This window comes from Mycotypha africana, assembly GCF_025528875.1.
Source record: "Mycotypha africana strain NRRL 2978 chromosome Unknown BDF20scaffold_12, whole genome shotgun sequence".
In the NCBI taxonomy this organism is placed as follows: Eukaryota; Fungi; Mucoromycota; class Mucoromycetes; order Mucorales; family Mycotyphaceae; genus Mycotypha; species Mycotypha africana.
In genome coordinates this window covers 1126181-1148892 of record NW_026515736.1, presented here as the reverse complement: position 1 = coordinate 1148892, position 22712 = coordinate 1126181, and the positions used below count along the sequence as shown (strand labels likewise).

Sequence of the window (22712 nt, the reverse complement as noted above, 5' to 3'; positions counted from 1 at the left end):
TACGTCCTGGATAAAAATACCTGAAGGTGGAATCGTTTTAAGTAACCATTATCATCTTCAATAGCAGTTAGACATTGACAACAGGAATCATTTCCCGTATATACAGGATACTTATTTATTTTTATCAGATCCAATTTTTTTTTTATATCTCGTTGAAAGTCAGCTTTGATAGCCATTCAAAGTACACCATTTTTTGTAATCGCATTGTTCATGTGTTTGTAACTCCAGAAAATTTGGCTTTCAATTTTCACGTTTTTCGAGTTCTTACACGTGGTTTCTATATTGAAAACAGCTTCTAGAATGATACCACTACAAAAAAGAAGAAGACCATCATCAGAAACAGAGCCTGATCCAGATAAATATCAACCCCACTTGAAGAAAGCGAAACAACAAACGACAGCATTCCGATTAGGCAACTGGCAGGAGTATGAAGGATCTTGCCCTGTTTATAAGCAGCCCAAAGAATTGATCTCTTACAGCATCGATCACGATCGCAAAGTTTGGTTTGACAATCGTGAAATGGTATGATTGTTTAAATGCAATGTTGGTTTGCTGAGTTAACATTGAAGACGCTGATAGTGAATGAAGTAACTGAGTACTTCTTTTTTCTCTTTTTCTTTATCAGAAATATTATTATCCACCGGGTCTGAAGAACGAGAAACTGGACTTGAATGTTGGTTATGAAAGATTTCTTCAAAGAGATGAAAGTATTCTAGAGCATATAGATACCCTATTAGATGCATTGACTGAATACAAAACGAGACAGTCTAATAATACGATAGCGGAGAGCGAAGTGCATGCCGATATTGTAAGTAGTGTGGTAAAGACCGTATGCTTCAAAGATCAGCTTATTTTTTACCCTTGGCACGTATATAGATCACTTGGCGGGGTATTATGACAAAGATATTATGCACTCCTTATTCAAGAAAAGACGCTTGGGAATTTCGGGCCACTCGATACAATGTAAAGTTTTTTTTTTTGGCCGTAAAGTGTTTCATCAACAGCTGACAAAAGTGACTCATTCTATTCATTTCAATAAAAGGACAAAATCTTTATAGAGGAACAGTCTTTGAAAGACAAGGATGTTGACTCAGAAAGCGAACGACAAAAATTGATGAGTTACTGGGGCTATCGATTCGAAACAATTTGCACAGTGAGCAAGGCACCACACGAGATAAATAGTCATCCAGAAAATAGAAAAGAATTAGTGGACCGGCTGAACCAAAGCGCGAATACAAATGTCCAATACTGTGTCGTGGTGAAAACGAAACTAGGCGACAGCACTATTATTATGGGGGCCGAGGTTGATTGTTGTAGAGACACTAAACCCAATGATCCTGTTCGGCAACCAAGTAACTATATTGAGTTGAAAACATCTCGTGTGATTGAGACAGAGAGACAGCAGCTCTCCTTTGATCGTTACAAGTTATTGAAATTCTGGGCACAGTCATTTTTGGTCGGTGTACCGAGAGTCATATGCGGTTTTAGAGATGATGAGGGTATCGTCAAGTCTATTACGGAATTCAAGACAATGGAAATACCTCGTCAAGTCAGAAGGCATGAAAATCAGACTACCTGGGTAAGCCTTTATTTTTTTATTTTATTTTTTTCTTTTGTTTTTTTAGCTGTCCACAGGCATCTTGTAAACTCATTACAAGTCCTGACGCGGATACAAAGGAATACATAGCTTAGCACGGATGAATAGATGGCTATAAAACGCTAACGGTGAATTGATTATACATCCCATAGAACCCATCTGTTTGCTTGAACTTTGCAAATCAATTATTGCAATGGATAAGGACAAACATCACAGTCAACAGTGCCACCACAACTTATGCCATAGACTTCAAATATCCTTTCCGCGAAATCAGACTCTATTGCACTGATGACTCGAATGTCTTTTTGACGCAACGGTTTATACGTGGGAGAGTGCAGCATGAAATAGGCGGGGAACGTGCACACTAGTGAGAAGGTGTATAGTTGACGAAACATGTTTCTCCTGTATGTTTATTTATAACTCTCCACAACAATGTTACAAACAACAGAAGAAGGCAATACTCTCGGATAATACTATTGATGATGACGAATGCATAAAAATGTATATATAGATCTGAATCTGTTACTAAAATAAACAGAGAGGATCGAAAAGGGCAAAGTGTATTAGCAATACTATCAGCTGCTGCGAGCCAAAAAATAAAAAAAGAATAGAAAAAAAATAAATAAAAAATTGGGCAGTATTTCTGCTTTGTCAGGTCTCAATCTAATACAACAAGACTCCATTCGTTGAGTGGGCATGTTTCAAAATGCCAGACCCGTGATTTTTATGACGAAAAGAGCCAGCGCCACTTGCCCGCCCCTCCTTTCTGCCCCTCAGAAAAAATGGCTTCTGTTGATTTTTTTAACAAAGGTTATACTTTGCGACTTTATTAAGAACTGGTTTAAGCCCTCATATGTCTTTTGATAAAAAAGAAACTAAACTAATTTTACGCGTCCTTTTTCATGATTTCCGTCTTTGCTTTGCATGACTGTATGGGTTAACCTATCTTTCGGTACAATTGATTCTGCGAAAGGATGTAGAGGAAAAAAGGGAAACCGAAGCAGATCACCTGGGTTTATTTTAGTTAACACAAATGTCTCTCCTTCTCTCTCGGTTAGCCAGTCTCGTCTAGATACTGATCTTTTTTTAAAAATGGCGGGCTCTTAACGTTACAACAAAAAATAGATTACAGTATTTTAGGTTTCATAAGAGACGATTTCGAAAATTTTGTGGACGAAGTTGGTACCTTAATTGGGACGTTTCTTTTTTTTTAGTGGACTATAGATTTTTGATTTTAGACGAACTGGGCTTTTACGGTAGACGAAATATTTTGAGTAGATTTCGTTTGCTTTAAAATAAACACATCCCTGCAACATGAATTACATAAATTATAATCCTGCAAGTGAGCCTATGCTTTCCGAAAATACTTTTGCTATGGACTTGGATGAAATTGCTGTTACTTTCGGGCAAATGGAGAAGATCGTCGACTATGATGAAATGCAGCGGCGCCCTGTAGTCGATGATGCGAAAATGGAAGAAGCTGTTGAAGAATTAACAACAGAATTCAGCACTATCGCATTAACGGATAAGTCCAAGAAGCGCAAGCAATATAGTGAGCACAGCATTAGACGGTTGATTCACTTAATCCAAGAGGCTGGGCTTACAGTTCCCAAAGCTGCGGTTGAGTGTGACATTCCGAGGTTCACCGCTTATAAGTTTTCAGATCAGTGGAATGTTAGTGATGGTACAGTCCTTCCTGGTAGCAAGCCAAGAACCGGCATCTCTCGACCAAAGAAGCTTTTTGCAGAACATACTGAGTTTCTTATAGCATTATTTGATGCGAGACCTTTGACAACAATTGAAGCTGCAAGACAGGAGCTCTGTGCCAAATTTGAAGGTTTGAGTAGACGTCTCAAAAATCTGGTTTGTACTGTCCATTCATATGGCAGCTTTGTTTAAATCCAACGCTAAATTACTGTATCGGATCAAATTTTTCAATATCTGCGTATTTTTAAATGTGACATTAAACGCGTAAATCATACTGTTATTAAGAACGTTGTTAAACGAAATGTTATGTTGCCAAAATTTAGTGATCATTCTTATCTTTCACCTTTTTCAATTATTTTCTTATCTTCTTCTTTTCTTTCACTTCATTACCTTCAAACCAACGTTATTTTCTACACACATGTACAAGACAATCATCATAGATAAAATCAATTCAGTGAAAGAAAATCATACCAAGAAGGAAAATCCGTCCGGTAATGGCATATCACTATACAGTGTGTAGTTTGAGACATTAGTAACCTTATTGTACACTTTTCAGAGCATACCAAATGTAAGGACTGTAATGATTTGGGTCACTTTAATAAAAATTACCCGGGATGCAAGTACCATAAAGCTATATCCGCCGATGATGGTAAGTTGAGCCTCGACCTGCCTTTAGCCACACAAGCCAAGTAATAGACCATCTCTTCCACATATAGTTGGGACTCGCAATAAGAAGAGAAAACAGAGCGCCAGTGTTAAAGCAGAGAAGAAAGCAGTGAAAAAGAAGAGAACAGCATCACAGGCTGTAGAGTGTTCCAGTTGTGGGAATGATGACCATGCTTCTCCTCGTTCGCCTCTTTGTCCTAATCACATACAATCAAAGGACGAGGCCATTTCATCTGTCCTTGACCATGATTCTACTGTTTTTGCGAGGAAGCTTCCTATCGACAGTGCCGTTTTACCACAGTTTCGTGAAAAGTTCAAGGAAAAGGTCATCTCCTGCTGCAAGGACATCAGAGCTATAGTGTTTCGCTGCCAGCTATTTGTTAATGCCTACCTCGTGCATAATAAGAATGCCATTCCTTCAGAAGTCTTCACACAGCAATTTTGGTATTCTGTTGGACAACTCGTTACGGGCAAAAAGGTTACTCACAAGAAGGCGCTGAACGACGACATCAAAAATTATTTTGATGACTTTAAGGAAAAGCATCCGACAATAGTAATCAGTCAGAGCTTCACTAAAGGTTACAGCCACTGTCTCACAGAAGCCGCCAAGGAGATAAGCGTTTCGTATACTAACTCTATTGTTGAGCTTTTTGAACAACGAGTGCTTAAATATCTAACCTATAAGCTGCAAAACATGTTTGTTGTGCGTGTTGTTATCACTACTATAATTTCGATTTCTTAGTTTCTAACCATTTGTATTTGCTTTATTATAATCAGAGCATGAAGAAGGCCGACGCAGTGGAAATATCAAAAGCATACTGCTACCAAGTAATTTGCAAAGGCGAACCTAACTGGCCTGATAGAATCATGCTTAGTAAAGAAGACAAAAGCAAGATAGAGACGCTATGCAATAGCTTTGAGAAACTTATAACGGAAAAGGTTACGTTGCTTTCCTTATCATCCGATCCCGCCAAGTTTACCAAAGCATTATGGCACATCCTATCCTCGTATGAAAAGGAACATGACGAACATGCAGCTTACGATGTCCGTAGATTACCGTTGCCCAAGCGCTTCTTTCCTTTCCCTCCGCCTTCGCTCCATTGGCGTTTCATCACCAAAAGCGTCAACTCGCTCCTCCCATTCATGTTTCCCGGTACAGCTCCAAAAGGCTATACAAATCAACTCGAAAAGTTTTATCAACTGTTCAGCTTCAAAAAGATGGGATTTGATAGGTAAAAAAAAAAAAAAAAAAAAAAAAAAAAAAAAAAAAAAAAAAAGTTTGGCAGAAATGTTGTCATTGGTATTTACTGAATTTCATTTTTTGTGACAACAGTTTGAATAACCTCAAGACAAGCCAAGAGACCCTATTCCGTAATATCGTCCGCTCGGATGGCTTCACTGTCGACTTTATTTTTAGTAAGAAGAGAAAATCAAAAGAAGAGAAAACCATCGAAGACCATCGGTTGACTTTGGAAGATTTTGATTATGCCGAAATCGAATCTGGTTATAGACCCTGCTTCATTGATCCTGGTAGAAGAGACGTTTTCACAGCAGCAATTGGGATAAACGTAACGAAGCACCAGGTGCGAAGCTGTTCTACCAAAGAGTACTACCATATGACTGGTAGCACTAGGTATTCAGCAAGGCTGGAACAGAAGAAAGCAGACAAAATCAAGGGCATCGAAAGTGATATGCCAACTGCCAAGACAGGCTCCAAAGCCCAATATCACTGTTATGCAGCATACATCTTACAGCACTTGGAAGTCTTGTTTTCTTTCTACGGTGATGACACTGCCAAAGATCGATTTCATTTATACCAAGGACGGAAACGTGCAGCAGACAAAATGGTAAATATGCTAATTACTGGCAGTACAAAGTATAACGAGGATCTCAGATTGAAGAAGAGAGAAGAAAAAGAAAAGAAGGCCTCAAAGAAGAAGAACAATGGCAAGGCGGCTTCTCAGAAAAGACGAAAAAAGAAGAAGAAAGGAGCACCAGAGAAAAAGAGTATAGAAGAAGGGACATCAAAAGTTAAAGTGAAATTGGAGAAGAAAGATAGGTAAAGTTCATAAGCAATCATCATCAACAACTTATAGAAAGTAACATGTTTTTTGTAATAGTAGTTCAAATGCCAAATGGAGGCCCCAACCTTTCAGTGTCGGTGATGTCAAAAAAGTACCTCTCATTGTATTTGGCAATGGTATGTTCGCTAAAGATAATGTCGCATTCAAGGGTCACCGATGTGGAACGGTGGGTGTTTTGTGGCGTGCACTCAAGCGACGTGAATCAAGCGGAGACCTGGTTGTACTTGAAATCGATGAATACAAGACATCCAGGATATGCTCCTGCTGTTCGAACAATACTTTGGAGAGGTTGAAAGGCGTTAAGACCTGCAGTATACTTGTATGTAAAACTTGCCATATACTGTGGAATCGAGACGTCAATGCTGCCAAGAACATGATGAAAATCAGTTGTGCTATTTAGAAGGCTTTAGGAAGGCCGAAAGAATTTACACGGACAAAATCATAAGACACCCTCTCCCTCAACATCGCTGGAACGAACCCAGTTTGATAATTACAGGTAAAAAGAATGGAAAACCTTATACTTTCTAGTGTTGTGCAAACTGTCTAACATTTTATTCTTAACGGTCTACTATTATCTTACATCCGCTTAAACTTAATTTCCTTATCGTCTAAAAATTTTGTGTGTGTTGTCCAAATTTAAAGTTAATAAACTGTAAGAGACGTCAAAAAAAAAAAGAGAGGAGTCGGTGTATCAAAAAGTGATTACTATAAATATTTGTTACAGTAGCGATCATCTGCATTCCCCTCACAGCTCACTCTAAGACAGCTCGTTCTAAGAGTAATCTACGTTGGCGCTCTTTTTATTTTTAGAAAGATATAAATTTGTCGTTGGAATTTATTTAGAAGCCTCACAAGAAAAAATATCTTTATTCATTCCTCTTTTACTTTTATTTCATTTTATTTTTTATTTTTTTGTTTTTATCTTTGAAAACACATTGGTTTTTTTTAATATCAATCCATTATGGGGCGCAAGAAAATCCAAATCCAACCTATTAAGGATGACCGCAACAGACAAGTGACATTCTTAAAGAGAAAGCATGGCTTGATGAAGAAGGCTTATGAATTAAGCGTCTTATGTAACTGTGAAGTCGCTTTGATCATCATTCCCTCAAACAGTAACAAGATGATGCAGTATTCCAGTGCTGATATGGATACCTTGTTGAACCAATACAGAGAAAATACTCTACCAAAAGAGATCAAAACCAACGAAGATGTAAATTATAACACTGAGATTGTGGAAACCCACCCTCTTTGGTATTCATTATTAACGCGCATTCGCTTGTTTTCTATTAGTTTATTGAAAATAGCGACATGAAAGAAGGAGATAATGATTCGCACTCTTTCTCTGAGACGGATCATCTTTTCATGAAGAACCATCATCCACCTATTTTGATGGCTAATAGTCGTTCTATGCAACCTCAACAGCATTATTTCTACCAAAACCCTCCTCACGGAATGATCCCTGATGGCGGTATGTCACTGTCTTATCCTACACCTCCTCATGGTCCAGGTTACACTATGCAAGCATCCACATCCGCACCTGCCCCCCACCCTATGATGTTACAGCCGCATCAACAAATGACCTCATCTGTTCAGAATCCAGCATCATCCGCAACGTCATCGTTCAATCCTGTATACCAGCAACAATTGTATATGTTGCAACAACAGCAAAAACAGCGACAAAGACAGCAATCCTTACCGCAGCATCCTTCGTCTCAAGCGATGTCCATGCCCCCACAATGTAATACACCTAGTCTCTATCGATCCCCTGACAACTCACCTTTACAAGAACCCGACCAGTCACCCAAATCAGAGCCTGGCACACCTGAGAAAAAGCCTGATTTTTCAGTCAACATGGCACGCACTGCTACTCATACGACCTCTGCTACGAACGGCTATTATTCCGGTACTATCAGTAATAGCTATACATCTGCATCAGCTGGTATAAAGCAAGATATGGTGAATGTAAGTTATAATGGGATGATGGAAACATAAGGAGTGGACAGAACAAAAAAAAAAAAAAAAGGACGTGTCTCGCAGGAAAGTAAAACAGTGTACTCATTCCTTCTTTTTTTGTTTGTCTATTGCATTACAGATCTCCAATCTACCTCCTCCACCTTCTGGCATGCCACCCTTTGCTGATAACTTGACCTCATCACCTACATACTATCCCGACTTTTATCAACCAAACCCTACTGCCTTTGTCATGGCGAACCCGATCCATAATGGCATGAACTCAGCCAACCAGTTTTTAGTGCCGACAGAGCAGACCAATATTAACAGACCGACATCTGCTACTGCTGTTCCCCCTACGACAATGACTAATGATAATGCGAGGTACGGAACATAGATATCTTCGAATAGATGAGTTTAATGCGAACTAAATCATATTCATTGCTTAATAATATAGTTTGCTAAGGAAAAGATCATTCAATCAATACGTTTTTGAAGATAGTCTTCAGCAATATCCTCTTGACAAGAAGATCAAACACGACGCATAAAAAGCCATACAACCCATCTATCTTTTCGTTTCTTATTATATACCCCGTCATTCAAACTCCATCTTTGATCATTGTACATTTTTCAGTTCTTGTATTCTACGCTCCCACCTTTTACTATGTATCTCTACATATTTATACGCATATTCGCTTCATTTGCTTGTTTGGATTCCATGTAATAAACACAAAGTATGAAAAATTCACTTAAAAACGCGCACTCTATTCTACTCGTTCGCGTCGTTTGAACTTCTTGAGCATGACTAGACTACTCATTCGATTTTCGTGTCTTTTGTGAAACCCAAAAACTTTTTTTCTCGACGCTGAACTTTTTATTGTCCTGGGACTGTTACCAGCATTTATCCAATCAGTGTTGATCCGGTAAAACTGTTGTCAAAGCAAAACCAGCTGAGTGCAAAAGGAGAGGTTCCCCCTCTTTTTTTGATAAGGAAAAATGAAAGGGCCTTTTGATAGCCGAGCAAAAAAAAAAAAAAAAAAAAAAAAGTAAGGGTCAAAAAAAGAACAGCGACAGAAAGAATAAAGATTCACAATCAAGTAATTCAAATTGAATTTAGGTAAAAGTGAAAGGCCGTACTGTTTTTTTGGATTTATTTTTACAGAAAGCCCTGCAAAATATCAGGCGCCTTTCTTGCGACGAAGTGGTCATAAAGAATAATCGTTCGACTAATATTCCATCAATGAGGTCATTTTATACCGGCTACTTCCAAAGTTTAGTATTTTGACACTGACAAGTGTGCGTATATCCGTGTAAATTGCTTAAAAAAAATAAGATGACAACGGTTGCTATGCAACTCGAATGACAACACTAATCGCCACGTTACAACCGTTACCATGGATACACACTGAGTGCTTTCCCCAAGCAGAAAATTGACCATAGTTACCATAGAAAAGTAACTTTTAGGCGTTGTATGAGCTAAATAGCTTAGATTACTTTACATCCACGTGAAAGCAAGCACCAATGATGTCAGACTGAAGCAAGAAAAGAGGGAAAGTGGATTTTGCCTTCATACCGTCTCTTTCGCGGTTTTAGCGCGTTTTAAGGTTTGATTATGGAAATGAACAAGGGTATTTACACATGCTACATTTGGATTAGCTACTCATTATAAACATGCATAAATCTAAAGTCTATACACAAGTTATACCATTGCAACGACCATTATTGATGGTCTTTACGAGCTTTGAAAAGTCATGAAAATGTAGTGCAAAATACACGACGCAGCCCCGGGTATTTTTCAAAGGTCTAGATTGCTCTAGTGAATACAAGGAATTTTAGTCTATGGAAGATCTTTGAAATACTCGATTATCAAAGAAAAGAAAAAAAATGGATTATTAATTCCCAATTTTTTTTTTTTTTTTTCCTTTTTCATCACATTCTGCAACCGTTACTATGATGAGTATCACTACAGCTACTATGACTACTGTTAAGGAATAAAATAGAAAACTATTTTTATAACAAACAGATGATTCTTATTTTTGCTCAACCTGGATGAGCAATAGTTATTTAGTGTTGTCACTGTTAAAATGGATATCTCACATGTGCTTTTATGCTATTTTTTGAGGCTTTTTTCTGTAAGTGAGCAGTAAGATGATGATGATCAGAATGAACGCAAGACCCTAGATAAATCTGTCATTCTACGTGAAGCTTAGAAAGCAGTAAAGATGGATCGCGCTTTTTCTATTCCGACATCATTTGTATTAGAACTTTTTGTCATTCCCCGTTTGAAATGACTAAGCTTGAATTGTGAGTAAAAACTTGGTTCCAACTCAGTGGACTGCTTTCACTCAATATCTATTTGTCCTTTTTGGCATCCTTTCCCTTTTGGAGATCGTTGGGGCTTTGAGAAAGGGCGACAGTTCTCTGAGAGAGAAACAGGCTTGTAGAACGATATACATATACGGTAAGAGCGTCTTCAACAGTAAAAAAAAATAAACGCGCGCCTTTTCTTTTGACGCTTCACGATGACGAAATCAAAACCGTTCGTTGAATCTACGATGCCATTGCCGGCCGCGGTAAACCATTTTTGGTCGTTGTCAAACTTCTCATCCTTTCCTCTCGAAGATAAAAATAGATGATACGCGCCATTTTGTTTTTCGTGTTTCTATTAAAATACACCGAAACAGTGTCGTAGAGCGGAAGCCAATAGAATTTCATGAAATACTTGCCTATTGTATCTTTTACCGGCGCATCCATTTAACAAACAACCAGGCATTGTTCCAAAAAAAAAAGCCAAGAAAGGTGCACCAAGATGCATTCGGGTAAAAAGAGCGACAAAACAACCACGCTTGGCACATTGTCTCAACTATCATGTAAGGCGAAAAGGAAAAAGAGTAAGCCATTTTGAAGCAGAAAAGTACTTTTGTAATTCAGGCGAGCATTATGCACTCTACCACGCAAATTTCATGCTAGCATGACTCTCATATATATCTTTTTTTTTCGCTACCATGAATAGTACACTGCTCTCAGTTAATCGGTGTTGATTCAAAATAAAGACCCACTAGTTTGATCTCGTTAAGATTTTTACTGTTTTTAATTAAGTGATATTTAACTCTACAAGTCGTCAAATATCACACCGCTATTAAAGTCTGAAAAGTTTTGCAAAAAAATTTAAAGTAACATTTGTTTAGTCATCCCTATCTGACGATGACCTCTTTTACCTTTGCTCCGAACAATCAATAACTTAAATTCGCTCATACTATAGTGACGCCATCTGGTTTACCTACCGATTCCTTAGAGTGTTTGTCCCGCGAATTGGATAGACAAATGATAACCCTAATCCATAAAGCATTATTAAAGACGTGTTTTTTATGTAAGAGTAATTTGCCCTTTAAACAAAAAAAAAAGTGTATATTCGCTTCAACCAATCATTGTCGGGCTTTTCTTTACTCACTAAGCTAGTTTCTGTCGAATCAAAATTGCAAAGCAATTTCGTATGCGGTTGTAGTGAAGGCTAAATTTCTACAAGTAAAAATAAAGTCAAACTCAATACTATTGTGTATATCCTTGCTACTATAATATTTGTTCTTTGCTCAAAAGTGGAAAAAAAAGAAGTTCTTATGTGGAGTATATCACGGCCGATGATGACTTTTGTTATCATGTCCTATGCGTTCGTTTTTCGTACACAGTCAACTTTACTCAACGCGTTTACTAGAGTGGCAGAAGCCCAGTAGAGGCTACCCAATTACCTCCTACATACGCTTACATTACCTTTTCTAATGATTGTTGTAAAACAAAACAACAAAAATTTCAATATGAATAAAAAAAACGCCCCCTTCTCCTCATACGAAGATGTCATATTCTGTTGCTAATTTGAATCAAACTCGAATAACAACATTTCTCATTCTTTCTTTTACTTTATTTTGTTGTTGTTTGTTTTACTTTTGATTAAACTAACAATTCTCAACTTATTCACATTATCGCTGATGACGCGCTCCAAACGATCCTTGAATGAGCCCGAGTCTGCTACGAATAGCGACAGTGAAGACGTTCGGTCTGTTCCTACACCAACCGCAAGTGACATAGACGAGCCAGTCAAGACGTATGAAGCTGCAAACAGTGTTGCGGGAGAGGAGGAAGCTCCGTCTGCCTATCTTGTATCCAATTTAGAGGTAATTTAAACAGTGTCGCTTCAACAAGGGACAAGAAAGTCAACATATAACTAATAAAATTCATCCCACACTGTTTATATCATTTCTGCCAGCAACATGGTGTTCAAAGTGGCGATATAAAAAAGCTGCAGGCTTCAGGTTATTATACAATTGAATCAATAGCTTATGCTCCAAGGAAATTGTTATTAGCCATCAAAGGCCTTTCGGAAACTAAAGTTGACAAAATTATGAGTGAAGGTAAAACATGAAAAAGCAAAGCATCATGAGAAAGGGATGCTGACATCTTTTTTTTTTTTTCCCTCCTATAAAAGCTACTTCAATAGCTGACTTGGGCTTCACAACGGCTTTAGACGTTCACAATAGAAGAAATGAGATGATTTATATCACCACAGGTTCAAAAGATTTGGATAAATTGTTAGGGGGTGGCATCGAAACGGGTTCTATAACAGAAATGTTTGGTGAATTTAGATGCGGTAAAACACAGATATGTCATACATTAGCAGTAACCTGTCAGGTAAAAGATAAAGTATAAAACATAAAGTTCCTTCATCCAGTAGATTGAACTCATCGATATACCTGTTTTTCTAATGGCAGCTACCTACCAGTGACGGTGGTGCCGAAGGAAAATGCCTATACATTGATACCGAGGGGACTTTCAGGCCTGAAAGAATAGTGTCTATTGCTTCCAGGTGAAATTATACACAGTGTAGTTTCATTATATCCCATCAGCATTTTATTAACAACAAAAGATTCCCCCTCTTGTAGGTTCCGCTTGGACCCCGAAACGTGCCTAGAGAATATAGCTGTTGCCCGTGCCTACAACACCGACCATCAAACAAAATTATTGATACAAGCAGCTGGCATGATGTCTGAGACCAGGTAAAGCTTAGACCCTATTGCAACATACAAACTAGTCTTCCCCTTTGCTAATTCTTGTCCATCTCCGCTTGACTATTATGCTACAACCCTAATAGGTTTGCACTCCTCATCGTAGACAGTGCCATTGCTTTATATCGAACTGAGTTCCTAGGACGTGGCGAGTTGGCAGCTCGTCAAATGCACTTGGCTAACTTTTTAAGAAAGCTGCAGCGTTTGGCAGATGAATATGGAGTGGCTGTCGTCTTGACAAATCAAATGATGGCTACGGTGGATGGAGGTGCTGCTATGTTCAACGCAGACCCCAAGAAGCCAACGGGTGGTAATATAATGGCTCATGCTTGCTGTACTCGTTTACAACTTCGTAAAGCAAGGGGTGAAAATCGCGTTTGTAAAATCTACGACTCACCGTCGTTACCAGAGAGTGAAGCAACCTTTTCTATTACTGAAGAGGGAATTCAGGACGCTGAAATATAGCTTCCTCTTCGGTAGATTGTCTCATTGACTGGCTAATCATCGCTATATAAATTTGCCTATGAGTGACTCAATGTTGATTAATAATTCTCTGTCCCTTTCAATAACTCATAATAGATTATTTTTTTTATTTTTTTTCAATGTCAAATCTTACAAAAAGCTTCTCCACAATTCAATGCTTCATAGCTATACACTTTTATACACAACTTGAAAGAAGTAAGGTGATAACATGTAATTTAGTATAGCCGCATCGTGTATTAACATTATGCCCGTTGACACAATTAAATTAAAACGTTAATACTTGTTCGAAAGATCGAAGGATACTGTAGTAAACAAGCAATTGTTTTTATTAGTATCATTTTCTCTTTTACCAACATTCCACGTCCATAAGTAAGGACCATGTCCTTTTATCTCTTTTTACGGATCGCTGGGACCGTCGAAAATCTCTCAAATTTGGCTAACAAACAAAAGTGATTTAAACTTGACCATTATGTTATAAAGACATGTAGCGTATCACCTGTTTGCTGTGTTTATATAAAACTGCTTAGCTTCTTCCTGAAGAAGAAGCGGTATTCTAAAAGTAACTGGCTCATGGCAACGCTGAAGTTCCTCTTCTTGGTTTTGCCAACCGGCCTGAATCTGTAAAACAGTACAATCAATAAAAACAACAATATCAATGAGCCGTATTGATTAAGATCTTCGACCATTAAAAGCGAACACCTATTACAGTCTGTATTGCTTATTCATAATATTTATTTCTGTAATCTTTCCAATCAAGGATTTGGGATAGTATGGATATGCACACATTCTGTGTAATTTGTTCGTTCTCATAATGTTTTCGAGTCATACAGCGTCAATAAAAATCAGCAACCTGCTCAGCACAAACGTAATAACAAAGAGCCTTGTTAGACCAAAACATCAAAGGCTTCATCCAAAATTGAGCAATCTCTCATTATAAGAGGGTAGGTATTTATAGCAGCCTTGCGTATTTGCTTTATTATTTAAGTGAGGAATAGAAACAACCGAAAAAAGCAGCAGATTCTCTTTCCCTTCCTATGTTTTTCTGGTTCTTTAGCAAAACGAGGGAAATGTGTTGGAGGAGAAGAGGAGGAGCCCAGCGACTGAGACAACTATCCTATTACTTAACTGCACACTATTTAGTCATTCTTCGGGAGTAAGCTATCTATTATGACGGCAATTATTATTTTTAGGATGGAGCAGGTGCTCCAAGTTTTATGCATAATCATTTATACATCAATAAGCGTCAAATCTGACGGTTTCGTATGATACCTAATTCATAGCAAGCTCTTTCCAAGTACGTTGATTGTATTGCTGCTATCCGAGAAAATAGCAATGGAAGCTAATTCTGACGCCCCATAGGTAAACTCGATTACTCCTACGACATAATTGCATTCCTAATGCCGCAATTTTTCACTTTGCAAACCATAAAATATGATGATTTAGCTTATTCAATGGTAACTCATTGCTGTACTACTTTGAAGCTTCTCTATTTTTTTGCGGTGACCAGCGCTTATAGATCACTTCACGGATTCCGTAATTGTTCAGGTTCGAAAAATCGGTATTGTTGTTAGGGATAGTGACATAGCATAATATAAGTGTCTTTTTCACTTGGGTACAAATACGATTCAATCTCAATAACCATTTCCAACTCTTTACTTCTTCTTTGTTTGTGTCTCTGCTGTTGATGCTACTGCCAACGGGTATGATAACAACTGCAAAATCTGCATGACGATATTCCGGACCTAACTGGTATAAAACTACGGAATGTAAAAGCAAGTCGTTGATAAGAATGACTAAACGTCGCATTTGTACAAGAAATTTCAAAATATTTACCAAAATCGACACCAAATTTTGTTCCATTTTTCGGTATCCATCCTAAGCTGCGATAATAATGATATACGGCATAGTTGACATTGAACGAGTTGTTACACTTCTTAAATGCTTCCCAACAGTCTCTCACAGACATTGGTTTCTTAATGATTTTCCGTAATGAATGTGAGAATTACATTTAGTGAAACGTTTGTAAATTATGGAAAAGAAATCTCGTTACCTGATCCGCGTTTTTTATTGAAAGCGCATTCAAAGCAAACTTTAAAAAGAATGCCTCATAAAGGTCCAACTGAGTTTTTTCTACATTCATTCCACCAGATGTAAAGATAATCAAATCTCTCAACGGTAGCATATCATTTATTACGTTTCCTTCTTCAGGTGCTGCCGCTGGTGTCTTGCTAGCCAATTTTTTATGGCGTCGTTGTTCTCTTCTTTTCATAGTGATATCCTCGAGAGAGACAGTTGTGCGCTCAAGGGTTCTATCGAGCCATGTCGGTCGACTTCTAGAAAGAGTTCCTTTTCCAAAGTACCCTTGATCATATAGGGAGTTTGTAGTAGAGTGCTCAATCCATACAAATTTTCCAAAACTCATAAAGATCCCCACCGACTTTGTTGATCGCTGGGAAATAGATGGCGAGATTGCATACACCATCCGCAAAAGTGTTTGTCTTAAGAAATCGTATAAGCCTTTAGGCTCATAAAGCCTGATAGGTAAAGGTGAAGCATTTGTTTGTTGTACTTGATCCGGGTTTGCACGATTCATCCAAAGAGCAAAAAGGAAAAGGCTTTTTATGCCCGAACCTTTTTCTAGCCGCTGCTTCCTTTATACTCCTCCTCTCTTCTGCTAACAGATTTTTGTAGAATAAAAAATAATAAGGAAAAATGGAGGAGAATATCCCAAAAATATACGCAGACGACATATTAAGCATGATATCAAAGTTAGAACAAGACATGATAACAATAAAGTAAAGATATCCAGGCATACTTTTTGCGATCCTTTCCGTTGCTAATTACCAACTGTAAACATAGTGCATCACAAAATGAACTCCTAGAAGCCATTAGGAATGTTGAAGAAAAAGTCATTGATGAAAAAGAATACAATTTAATAAAGTCAAAAGTAAAAATTGCAATTGTGCATATAGAGTGAATTTTTTTCATACTTATGCAGTATACGTGTTGGTATAACTAGATGGATAAGGTGTCGCATTATAGAACCAAACTGCTATCGCTCAGAGCAACAATGTCAATGCTGACAGGAAGGTCTCAGCAGTTGAAAGACAGAGCTGAAAAGCTGCGGCGGATGAAGTTAGATTATTTATCACAAGTTGAAGATATCAAGCGTATCGAACGTGAAAAGGACGAGTTCATCGCTGCTAGTGTCTCAACACCTATTAGCTATACATCAGGAAAATCAGAAATACTGTTGCCAAAAACCAAGAAAAAGAAAAAGAAAGCAAAGGCTCGCCAAGTGTTGCTAGATGATGAAGACAGTAGCAGTAGCAAAGACACAGCTTGGAAATCGCCAAAGCGTTCACTAAGCCAAAAGGACTTGACTAAACAAGACTGATTGTTGCATGATTAAATGTATTATTGTACATTTTTACTATACCTATCATTACCAGAGACACTCTATTGGTCTCTCTATAGATCTTTATACATGAAAGAGTAAATAAAAGAATCCCTCAATTTAATAACAACGATGATAATACTTCAACGAGTAAAAATGGGAAAAAATTATGGAGAAAAGATCTTTGCTTTTGGTTGTTTGTTTGTTTAAGCTCTAAGAGCACGTCTATCTTCCTTAGTTTGTGCCTTGAAACCAGTCTTAATTGCAGAAACGGAACGAGTAGAGCCACAGTGCTCACAAGTAACAAAGTACAATCTGTTGTCTTTCGTCATGATGGTATTGGGAGATTTACAAGTCTTACAGGTGACGTATTCGACGATATAGCGACGTAAAACGTTTTCGATCTGCTTTTGTTGGAATCTACCCTTGATAATAAGACGTTGTGCACCATCAATAGAACCCGTTGTACCCAATTCAGCAAATAAGAATTGAATAACGTGATCCGCAGGACGGTGAAGACGCTTGCTAATTTCGGCAATATTGGCAAAAATGGTTTTTTTGTTGCCTTCACGGTGAATGGAAGGAGGAACGATAGTATACTTCTTCTTTTCTCCAGCCAATTCAGGGTTGTTTTGTCTCAAAATGTTGAATACTCGATCTAGAAGCTAATGATAAGAATTTTAAAACAATTTTTAGCATTAACCTCTACTTTTACAGTCACCGAGTTACTGTTTGACTTAGTCTCTGTACCTCATCATATGCATAATCTCTATCACTCTTAAGCCACGCTTCTTCGCCCTCTTCCTTTTTGGAGGGTTTGGTGCTACTTTCTTCAGCAGCTTCATCGTCATCCGCATTCTCGTCAGCTAAATCAGCTTCAAATTGGGCCATGGATTTCTTCTTCTTCTTCTTTTTCTTCAAGGCACCGAAATCTAAATCTTCAGCATCTTCAGCAGGTGTATCTTCGTCGGGAGTATCCTGTATCGTTATTAATCAGCATTGTTAATAACTATTAAAACAGATACTTTTCTCATTATTCAATAACGATCGAGTGATTACCTCCACAGCAGGTTTGGATTTCTTCTTTTTCTTTTTTAAATCGGCAAACATAGTTTCAGGGTCTTCCTCAGCGTCATCTAAATGCACAATTCAAGACAGTAGACTGTAAATAACGCTGATTGTATAGATGGTTTGGCTACCAAAAGAACTATCATTGAAATTCTTCTCACCATTTTGTTCAGTAGCTGTAGTCTGAGCAGGCGATTCCGTAGCTTCAACCTCAGCGTCAAAATCAACCTTCTTCTTCGACTTCTTCTTCTTTTTTAACTTTGAGAAATCGACCTATACATAAATTGCAATAGCTGTTAAGTTGTAGTTCTATGGTGACAATTTTGAATTTACTGATAAAAGAAAGACATGTACTTCTTCATCTTCAAACTTATCTTGAACCGGTTCTTTCTCCATATCAGACATGTTATCGAGAGGAGACAAAAGCAAAGGGAAAAGAAAAAATGCTTCGCGTTGAAACGAAACCAAAAAAAAAAAAGCTTTTCAAATTTATTTGCTACGTCACTTCTCTTAGTTTCCAAATTTAGACACAAAATTAGAAAGTTACATGGTAACAGTACTTCTGTTATAAAGGGCAGATAGAGTATATTATATACAGTATTACAGATAACAATTATTTTAGGAATACCATATGCGATGGAGAGATATTTTATCGCAACCTCAGTTGCATTTGATAATCTTGAGAAAAGACGAGGGTAAGAATGCAGAGCTTATAAGCCACAAATGTGGGTACAATCAGACATGCTTTAGGTTATCAGTTTATTTCTAAAAAAGAAAGAATACCGCTGTGTTAGAGAGAAGAACTGTACCTCGTGTCGTTCCATAATAATATCTATACCAATAGGCTGAGTGATACATATCAGTGAATGCTGCTCTAATGTCGCTGAGAGCTTCAGATTTCAGATGCGTCGGAGAATTGTACCCCGTAGCGAAATACAGTCTCCTTTCAATCAAAAACTGAAAGCTTCATTATACCCCTTCTAAGTGTTTTCTCTTTTTTTTTTTGTTTTTGTTTTCTTCTTTTTTGTCTTCCTCTCTATATCCGTATTCTTTCATTCCGCAGTATACTTCATTGATTTTCCAGGTTTTTGATGAGCGAACAATCGATTAAGAAGAATGGTTTAGCCAATGATATAATTGAGTCAATTATGACACCTGGTTATACAGCAAAAGGTGTAATAAAGATCATGTTCTATGCCTTTTATGCATTATTTATTACACTCTTAATCATGATATTCTTGACGGGTGGCAATCTCCACGTAATTGCTCTGTTATTGTTAGCAATCTGCCTCTTTGTACTAATTAAATGGTATTAAGCACACGCATATTCATATACTAAGATGTCAAGAAACTCTAAGTTTTTTCCTCCCTTTCACTCACGATATTAGGTTTCTTATTTCAATGGAAGAAATGAAGTTGGAGCAGCAGCAAGGAAATGATAAGAAACAAAACTGAACAAAGCAAATGACGCACGTTTTATGTTTTAGATATCTTTTTTACAAATTTATTATATTGTACCCTCATTCAGTTTATGACAAACAGTTGATACCAAATGACTGTATATGGGATAAAAAGTTCGTAGATTGTAATCAGTCATCAAAAGCAACTTTTGACCCAGCTTTGTTATTTCCGCTTCCAACCCCATTGTAGCGTGTTCATTGTTGTTTGATGCACTTGCTGAGAAGGAATGTTGTAGCAAACCTTTGAGTAACACAGATCGAATTCGTTGATACATGATACGGTATATGTCCGAGGTATTTTTTAGATTCTGATTTATCCAATTCGACCAATATTTTGCCTGTTCAGTAACGTCCTCATCATGACCCAGAGATTGTTTAGCCATAAGACAACCTTGGAGTGCCAGATGAAAGCATGATACTCGCCCATTTGATAAAGACGCATCCTTTAACAACTTTGAAAAACATGTTTTCAGCTTGTGTAAATCACGAGAAGTTGCTTTTTTACCAGCGAGTAATCGATAAGGCATCAATAAGATTCCAATCACAATCGTATTTTGAAATTCGTGACGCAGCTGTTGCTTGAATCGCTTTTCATCGTATGAGAAAGTGATTGGGAAGGTGGGAAGTGGAATATTGAGCGCGTGACAAGTATCCGAATCATTTGTCAATAGATCAAGTACACCTAAAAAATCGATTGGAGGTTAAAGAGGAAAAGAACAGTTAGACATAAGTTAGGACATGTTTTGACGGAAAGGAGAAGAGCATATAATTTACCTGTGTAAAATATTTTGACAAACGGTGCATCTTTCTCCAGAGCTCTCCAACTGCCAGCCAGCCAATCAACCACGGACGTAGTATCTACTTCACCTTGCTCCATCTGTGTCAGAAACAATTTTAGCTCTAAGCTCGTTCCAGTATCTAATAGGTACGGTCGATAATGTTGTAGGGCTTTATTAGCACAATCCTATTAGAAACAATAGATAGATCGGATAAGTGATAACGAACTCTTACTACACATAATCAGCATGGCTATCCTTGGTTTAATCATTACCAGCTTTATTGTTTCTAACGTCAGAAACACGAGTTCAACCGCTTTTCCATATTCCTTTTCCTCAATTGCCTTTTTATGGATTTTATCTGCATAATCTGGACACAGAGGACTGAGGATTCTGTATAAGAATTCGAACTTGGAATCAATGTCAAAGCAACCTCTCAGTAGCTGTTGTTGAATTAGATCGGGATCGAATACAGATAAGATGGATGATTCGGTAATATCTTGTGGCCAATGCCATACAAAGTGGATTATGTCTGGATGAGTTGGGAAAGGGGCTATTAGTGAGATCAATATTAATGCTAGTTCTGTAACAATATTGCGAATGAGATAAACAAGCTGATAAAAGTCATCGCTGTTATACATAGTAGCATCAGGAGTAATGGTAATGCTATCCGGCGAAAAGAGAAATATCCTTTTTATAAGTTGATCAAATTGACGCCAGTACATATCGGCTTCCTGTCGCTTATCGTCGGTTAGATTTGGTCGAAATGTCAAATTTGGGTCGATCAGTAAGTCATGTCGAATCTGGAGGCTATTGAAGAGTTGGGGAATAGACAGTTCGGATAATGCATCGGCTGTGATTGGAGGATATGTTAATTTGATTTTGTCGAGTGTATCTTGAATAAAATGATGGTGACGTTGATGAAGATGAAGAAGTTGATGTTGACGTTGATGCTGATGAGATGGATAGGAATTGAGGCTCATTCTTTCTTTATCTGTAAATTGGAATTGGAAGGAATGTTGTTCATGATAGCGTTGATGACGAAGATGGTGAAGGTAATGGCCGCGTTGCTTCACTACCAGCACCGGTTTATTATTTTGGGTCCTGAGTTTGGCTGTGATCCAAGTAGGCAGCGCTGATCTGCAGAGTGTTCTACTATTGTAGAACCCCCTTTTATACCTTTTCGCTATACCGCCTCGACTGGTAGTCCGTTGTTGTAAAAGCCAAGCAGTTCTCACTGCACTGAAAAAAGCTTTTCGATTCCTTAGGTGTCTTTCCGTCATAGGTGATGCTTTTGGTTCGAACGATATTGCAGGTGCTGACTGTCGACGGGCAAATCTAGGAGCAGCAAATATTGTAGTTGTTGGAAGTATTTTTCTACTGGTGCTATTGCTGCCATTACTATTATTGCTATCTGTATCACACGTTCTTTCCGTACAGGAAAAGCTTCTATCGTCTATTGCAGCATGATGATAAGATAGATTGGCGCTATTATTCACAACCATAGGTGTTGGTTCCGGAGTGCATGGATTGCTCTTAAACTCCTCATCAATAGCGTTGATAGCTGTCGTATCTGCATGGTTAACATTATTACTATCTTCATCATTTGGCTTTTGCATAATCATCAAGTCAGGTGTAGACTGTTGACGATTGGTTTTTCGGGTTTGTAAAATTTCATCATCCAGCATTTGTTTGATTGTTAAAGTATGAATTTACGAAAGGAAAAAGAAAGTAACGGTATCTACAATATGAACTGGTTATTTGGAAGCTATATTAGTAACGATAAAAAAAGAAATAAGTTTTTAATTATTCTCTCTTACTGTTTACAGCAAAAAAAAAAAAAAAAAAAAAAAAAAAAAAAAGAAAAAAGACAAAATTACAAAAGAAGTATATATAAGAAAGACAATGAGTCTTGAAAGGATAATATAATTACAAAGTATGTATAATATGTACAAAAGAAAGAACTTTTTTTAGTAGACAAAAGATCAAAAAAGTAAAAGGAAAAAGGCTACTTTCAATTATGGTCTATATAAGACTTTATATCTTTCTGGGAAGCAAAAAAAAAAAAAAAAAAAAAAATGTATCTGTATAAAAAAAAAGGCGAAACAAAGGTTTGTTTCTAACGGAAACAAATTATTCCCCTTTGGTAAAGCGTTTAATTTAAAGCAATTACTGCCTCGGCGGCTTTAAACAAATATATGTGCTCTACAGGTCTCAAAATAATTTATTTTTTTCTGTTTGTTCTTGTCTACACATGATGTAGGGGTACATTACGTAAATACCCTCCATTTTACAGTTATGGACAAAGGAGCTATCTTCTTTTGCTTTTTTAATTTACAATATCTTGATCGATCTTGCATAGCAAACAACAGTTGAAGAAAGTGAGTCGGCTTAATTGAGTACATCGGACGTTCATTGTTTAAAGCATTTTCGTAATAAGCATGTAGTGTTACTGTTACGCTAC

At 37.5% G+C, this 22712-nt stretch overlaps 11 protein-coding genes across 11 annotated transcripts; 8 read left to right on the top strand and 3 right to left on the bottom strand.

Annotated features, from left to right (window-relative positions):
- The first annotated feature begins 182 nt into the window (after positions 1 to 182).
- BDF20DRAFT_189246 (RAI1 like PD-XK nuclease-domain-containing protein) lies at positions 183 to 2258 on the top strand. Its single transcript, XM_053074886.1, has 5 exons — positions 183 to 522; positions 626 to 808; positions 877 to 963; positions 1043 to 1579; positions 1750 to 2258. Exons 1-5 carry the CDS (start codon positions 301 to 303, stop codon positions 1963 to 1965), a joined length of 1245 nt encoding a protein of 414 aa, XP_052932037.1. The 5' UTR covers positions 183 to 300; the 3' UTR covers positions 1966 to 2258.
- Positions 2259 to 3181: 923 nt separating this feature from the next.
- Positions 3182 to 3364, top strand: BDF20DRAFT_806565 (uncharacterized protein; the record flags this gene model as incomplete). The annotated part of the gene is made up of 1 exon (XM_053076527.1): positions 3182 to 3364. A coding segment is annotated over one exon (183 nt), but the record flags the coding sequence as incomplete, so codon positions are not given.
- A 325-nt stretch (positions 3365 to 3689) lies between these two features.
- Positions 3690 to 5335, top strand: BDF20DRAFT_964767 (uncharacterized protein; the record flags this gene model as incomplete). Its single annotated transcript, XM_053084966.1, has 5 exons — positions 3690 to 3795; positions 3861 to 3953; positions 4021 to 4673; positions 4748 to 5202; positions 5304 to 5335. Coding segments are annotated over exons 1-5 (1305 nt in total), but the record flags the coding sequence as incomplete, so codon positions are not given.
- On the top strand, positions 5335 to 6033 carry BDF20DRAFT_828081 (uncharacterized protein; the record flags this gene model as incomplete). Its single annotated transcript, XM_053078220.1, has 1 exon — positions 5335 to 6033. A coding segment is annotated over one exon (699 nt), but the record flags the coding sequence as incomplete, so codon positions are not given.
- A 665-nt stretch (positions 6034 to 6698) lies between these two features.
- On the top strand, positions 6699 to 7370 carry BDF20DRAFT_897130 (uncharacterized protein; the record flags this gene model as incomplete). The annotated part of the gene is made up of 1 exon (XM_053082545.1): positions 6699 to 7370. Exon 1 carries the CDS (start codon positions 7016 to 7018, stop codon positions 7367 to 7369), a length of 354 nt encoding a protein of 117 aa, XP_052932033.1. The 5' UTR covers positions 6699 to 7015.
- A 4620-nt stretch (positions 7371 to 11990) lies between these two features.
- BDF20DRAFT_917074 (putative RAD51 protein) lies at positions 11991 to 13529 on the top strand (the record flags this gene model as incomplete). Its single annotated transcript, XM_053084527.1, has 6 exons — positions 11991 to 12176; positions 12269 to 12413; positions 12488 to 12690; positions 12771 to 12865; positions 12942 to 13055; positions 13151 to 13529. The coding sequence occupies 6 exons, from the start codon at positions 11991 to 11993 to the stop codon at positions 13527 to 13529; spliced, it is 1122 nt and encodes a 373-aa protein (XP_052932032.1).
- Positions 13530 to 15017: 1488 nt separating this feature from the next.
- BDF20DRAFT_917073 (uncharacterized protein) lies at positions 15018 to 16140 on the bottom strand (the record flags this gene model as incomplete). Its single annotated transcript, XM_053084526.1, has 3 exons — positions 15018 to 15304; positions 15381 to 15519; positions 15598 to 16140. 3 exons carry the CDS (start codon positions 16138 to 16140, stop codon positions 15018 to 15020), a joined length of 969 nt encoding a protein of 322 aa, XP_052932031.1.
- A 119-nt stretch (positions 16141 to 16259) lies between these two features.
- Positions 16260 to 16944, top strand: BDF20DRAFT_917072 (uncharacterized protein; the record flags this gene model as incomplete). Its single annotated transcript, XM_053084525.1, has 3 exons — positions 16260 to 16342; positions 16407 to 16494; positions 16567 to 16944. 3 exons carry the CDS (start codon positions 16260 to 16262, stop codon positions 16942 to 16944), a joined length of 549 nt encoding a protein of 182 aa, XP_052932030.1.
- A 103-nt stretch (positions 16945 to 17047) lies between these two features.
- BDF20DRAFT_188916 (domain found in IF2B/IF5-domain-containing protein) lies at positions 17048 to 18774 on the bottom strand. The gene is made up of 6 exons (XM_053074885.1): positions 18560 to 18774; positions 18367 to 18458; positions 18174 to 18285; positions 18004 to 18080; positions 17695 to 17922; positions 17048 to 17609 (listed from the first exon to the last, which is right to left on the bottom strand). The coding sequence occupies exons 2-6, from the start codon at positions 18415 to 18417 to the stop codon at positions 17151 to 17153; spliced, it is 927 nt and encodes a 308-aa protein (XP_052932029.1). The 5' UTR covers positions 18418 to 18458; positions 18560 to 18774; the 3' UTR covers positions 17048 to 17150.
- A 215-nt stretch (positions 18775 to 18989) lies between these two features.
- On the top strand, positions 18990 to 19491 carry BDF20DRAFT_897091 (uncharacterized protein). The gene is made up of 2 exons (XM_053082544.1): positions 18990 to 19321; positions 19401 to 19491. The coding sequence occupies exons 1-2, from the start codon at positions 19104 to 19106 to the stop codon at positions 19465 to 19467; spliced, it is 285 nt and encodes a 94-aa protein (XP_052932028.1). The 5' UTR covers positions 18990 to 19103; the 3' UTR covers positions 19468 to 19491.
- On the bottom strand, positions 19492 to 22060 carry BDF20DRAFT_897090 (T-complex protein 11-domain-containing protein). Its single transcript, XM_053082543.1, has 3 exons — positions 20524 to 22060; positions 20247 to 20436; positions 19492 to 20154 (listed from the first exon to the last, which is right to left on the bottom strand). Exons 1-3 carry the CDS (start codon positions 21934 to 21936, stop codon positions 19520 to 19522), a joined length of 2238 nt encoding a protein of 745 aa, XP_052932027.1. The 5' UTR covers positions 21937 to 22060; the 3' UTR covers positions 19492 to 19519.
- Positions 22061 to 22712: the final 652 nt, after the last annotated feature.

Excerpts from the sequence above, each read along its gene's own strand:
- BDF20DRAFT_188916 (XM_053074885.1), bottom strand. The coding sequence starts at position 18,417 with ATGTCTGATATGGAGAAAGAACCGGTTCAAGATAAGTTTGAAGATGAA. Across the intron at positions 18,286-18,366 it reads ATAAGTTTGAAGATGAAGAA|GTCGATTTCTCAAAGTTAAA; the intron begins GTACATGTCTTT and ends ATTTATGTATAG. Across the intron at positions 18,081-18,173 it reads TACAGCTACTGAACAAAATG|ATGACGCTGAGGAAGACCCT; the intron begins GTGAGAAGAATT and ends TTGTGCATTTAG.
- BDF20DRAFT_897090 (XM_053082543.1), bottom strand. The coding sequence starts at position 21,936 with ATGCTGGATGATGAAATTTTACAAACCCGAAAAACCAATCGTCAACAG. Across the intron at positions 20,437-20,523 it reads CGTTAGAAACAATAAAGCTG|GATTGTGCTAATAAAGCCCT; the intron begins GTAATGATTAAA and ends TGTTTCTAATAG. Across the intron at positions 20,155-20,246 it reads TGTCAAAATATTTTACACAG|GTGTACTTGATCTATTGACA; the intron begins GTAAATTATATG and ends TCGATTTTTTAG.
- BDF20DRAFT_897091 (XM_053082544.1), top strand. The coding sequence starts at position 19,104 with ATGAGCGAACAATCGATTAAGAAGAATGGTTTAGCCAATGATATAATT. Across the intron at positions 19,322-19,400 it reads CTCTTTGTACTAATTAAATG|GTTTCTTATTTCAATGGAAG; the intron begins GTATTAAGCACA and ends TCACGATATTAG.
- BDF20DRAFT_189246 (XM_053074886.1), top strand. The coding sequence starts at position 301 with ATGATACCACTACAAAAAAGAAGAAGACCATCATCAGAAACAGAGCCT. Across the intron at positions 964-1,042 it reads TTCGGGCCACTCGATACAAT|GACAAAATCTTTATAGAGGA; the intron begins GTAAAGTTTTTT and ends TTTCAATAAAAG. Across the intron at positions 1,580-1,749 it reads ATGAAAATCAGACTACCTGG|AACCCATCTGTTTGCTTGAA; the intron begins GTAAGCCTTTAT and ends TACATCCCATAG.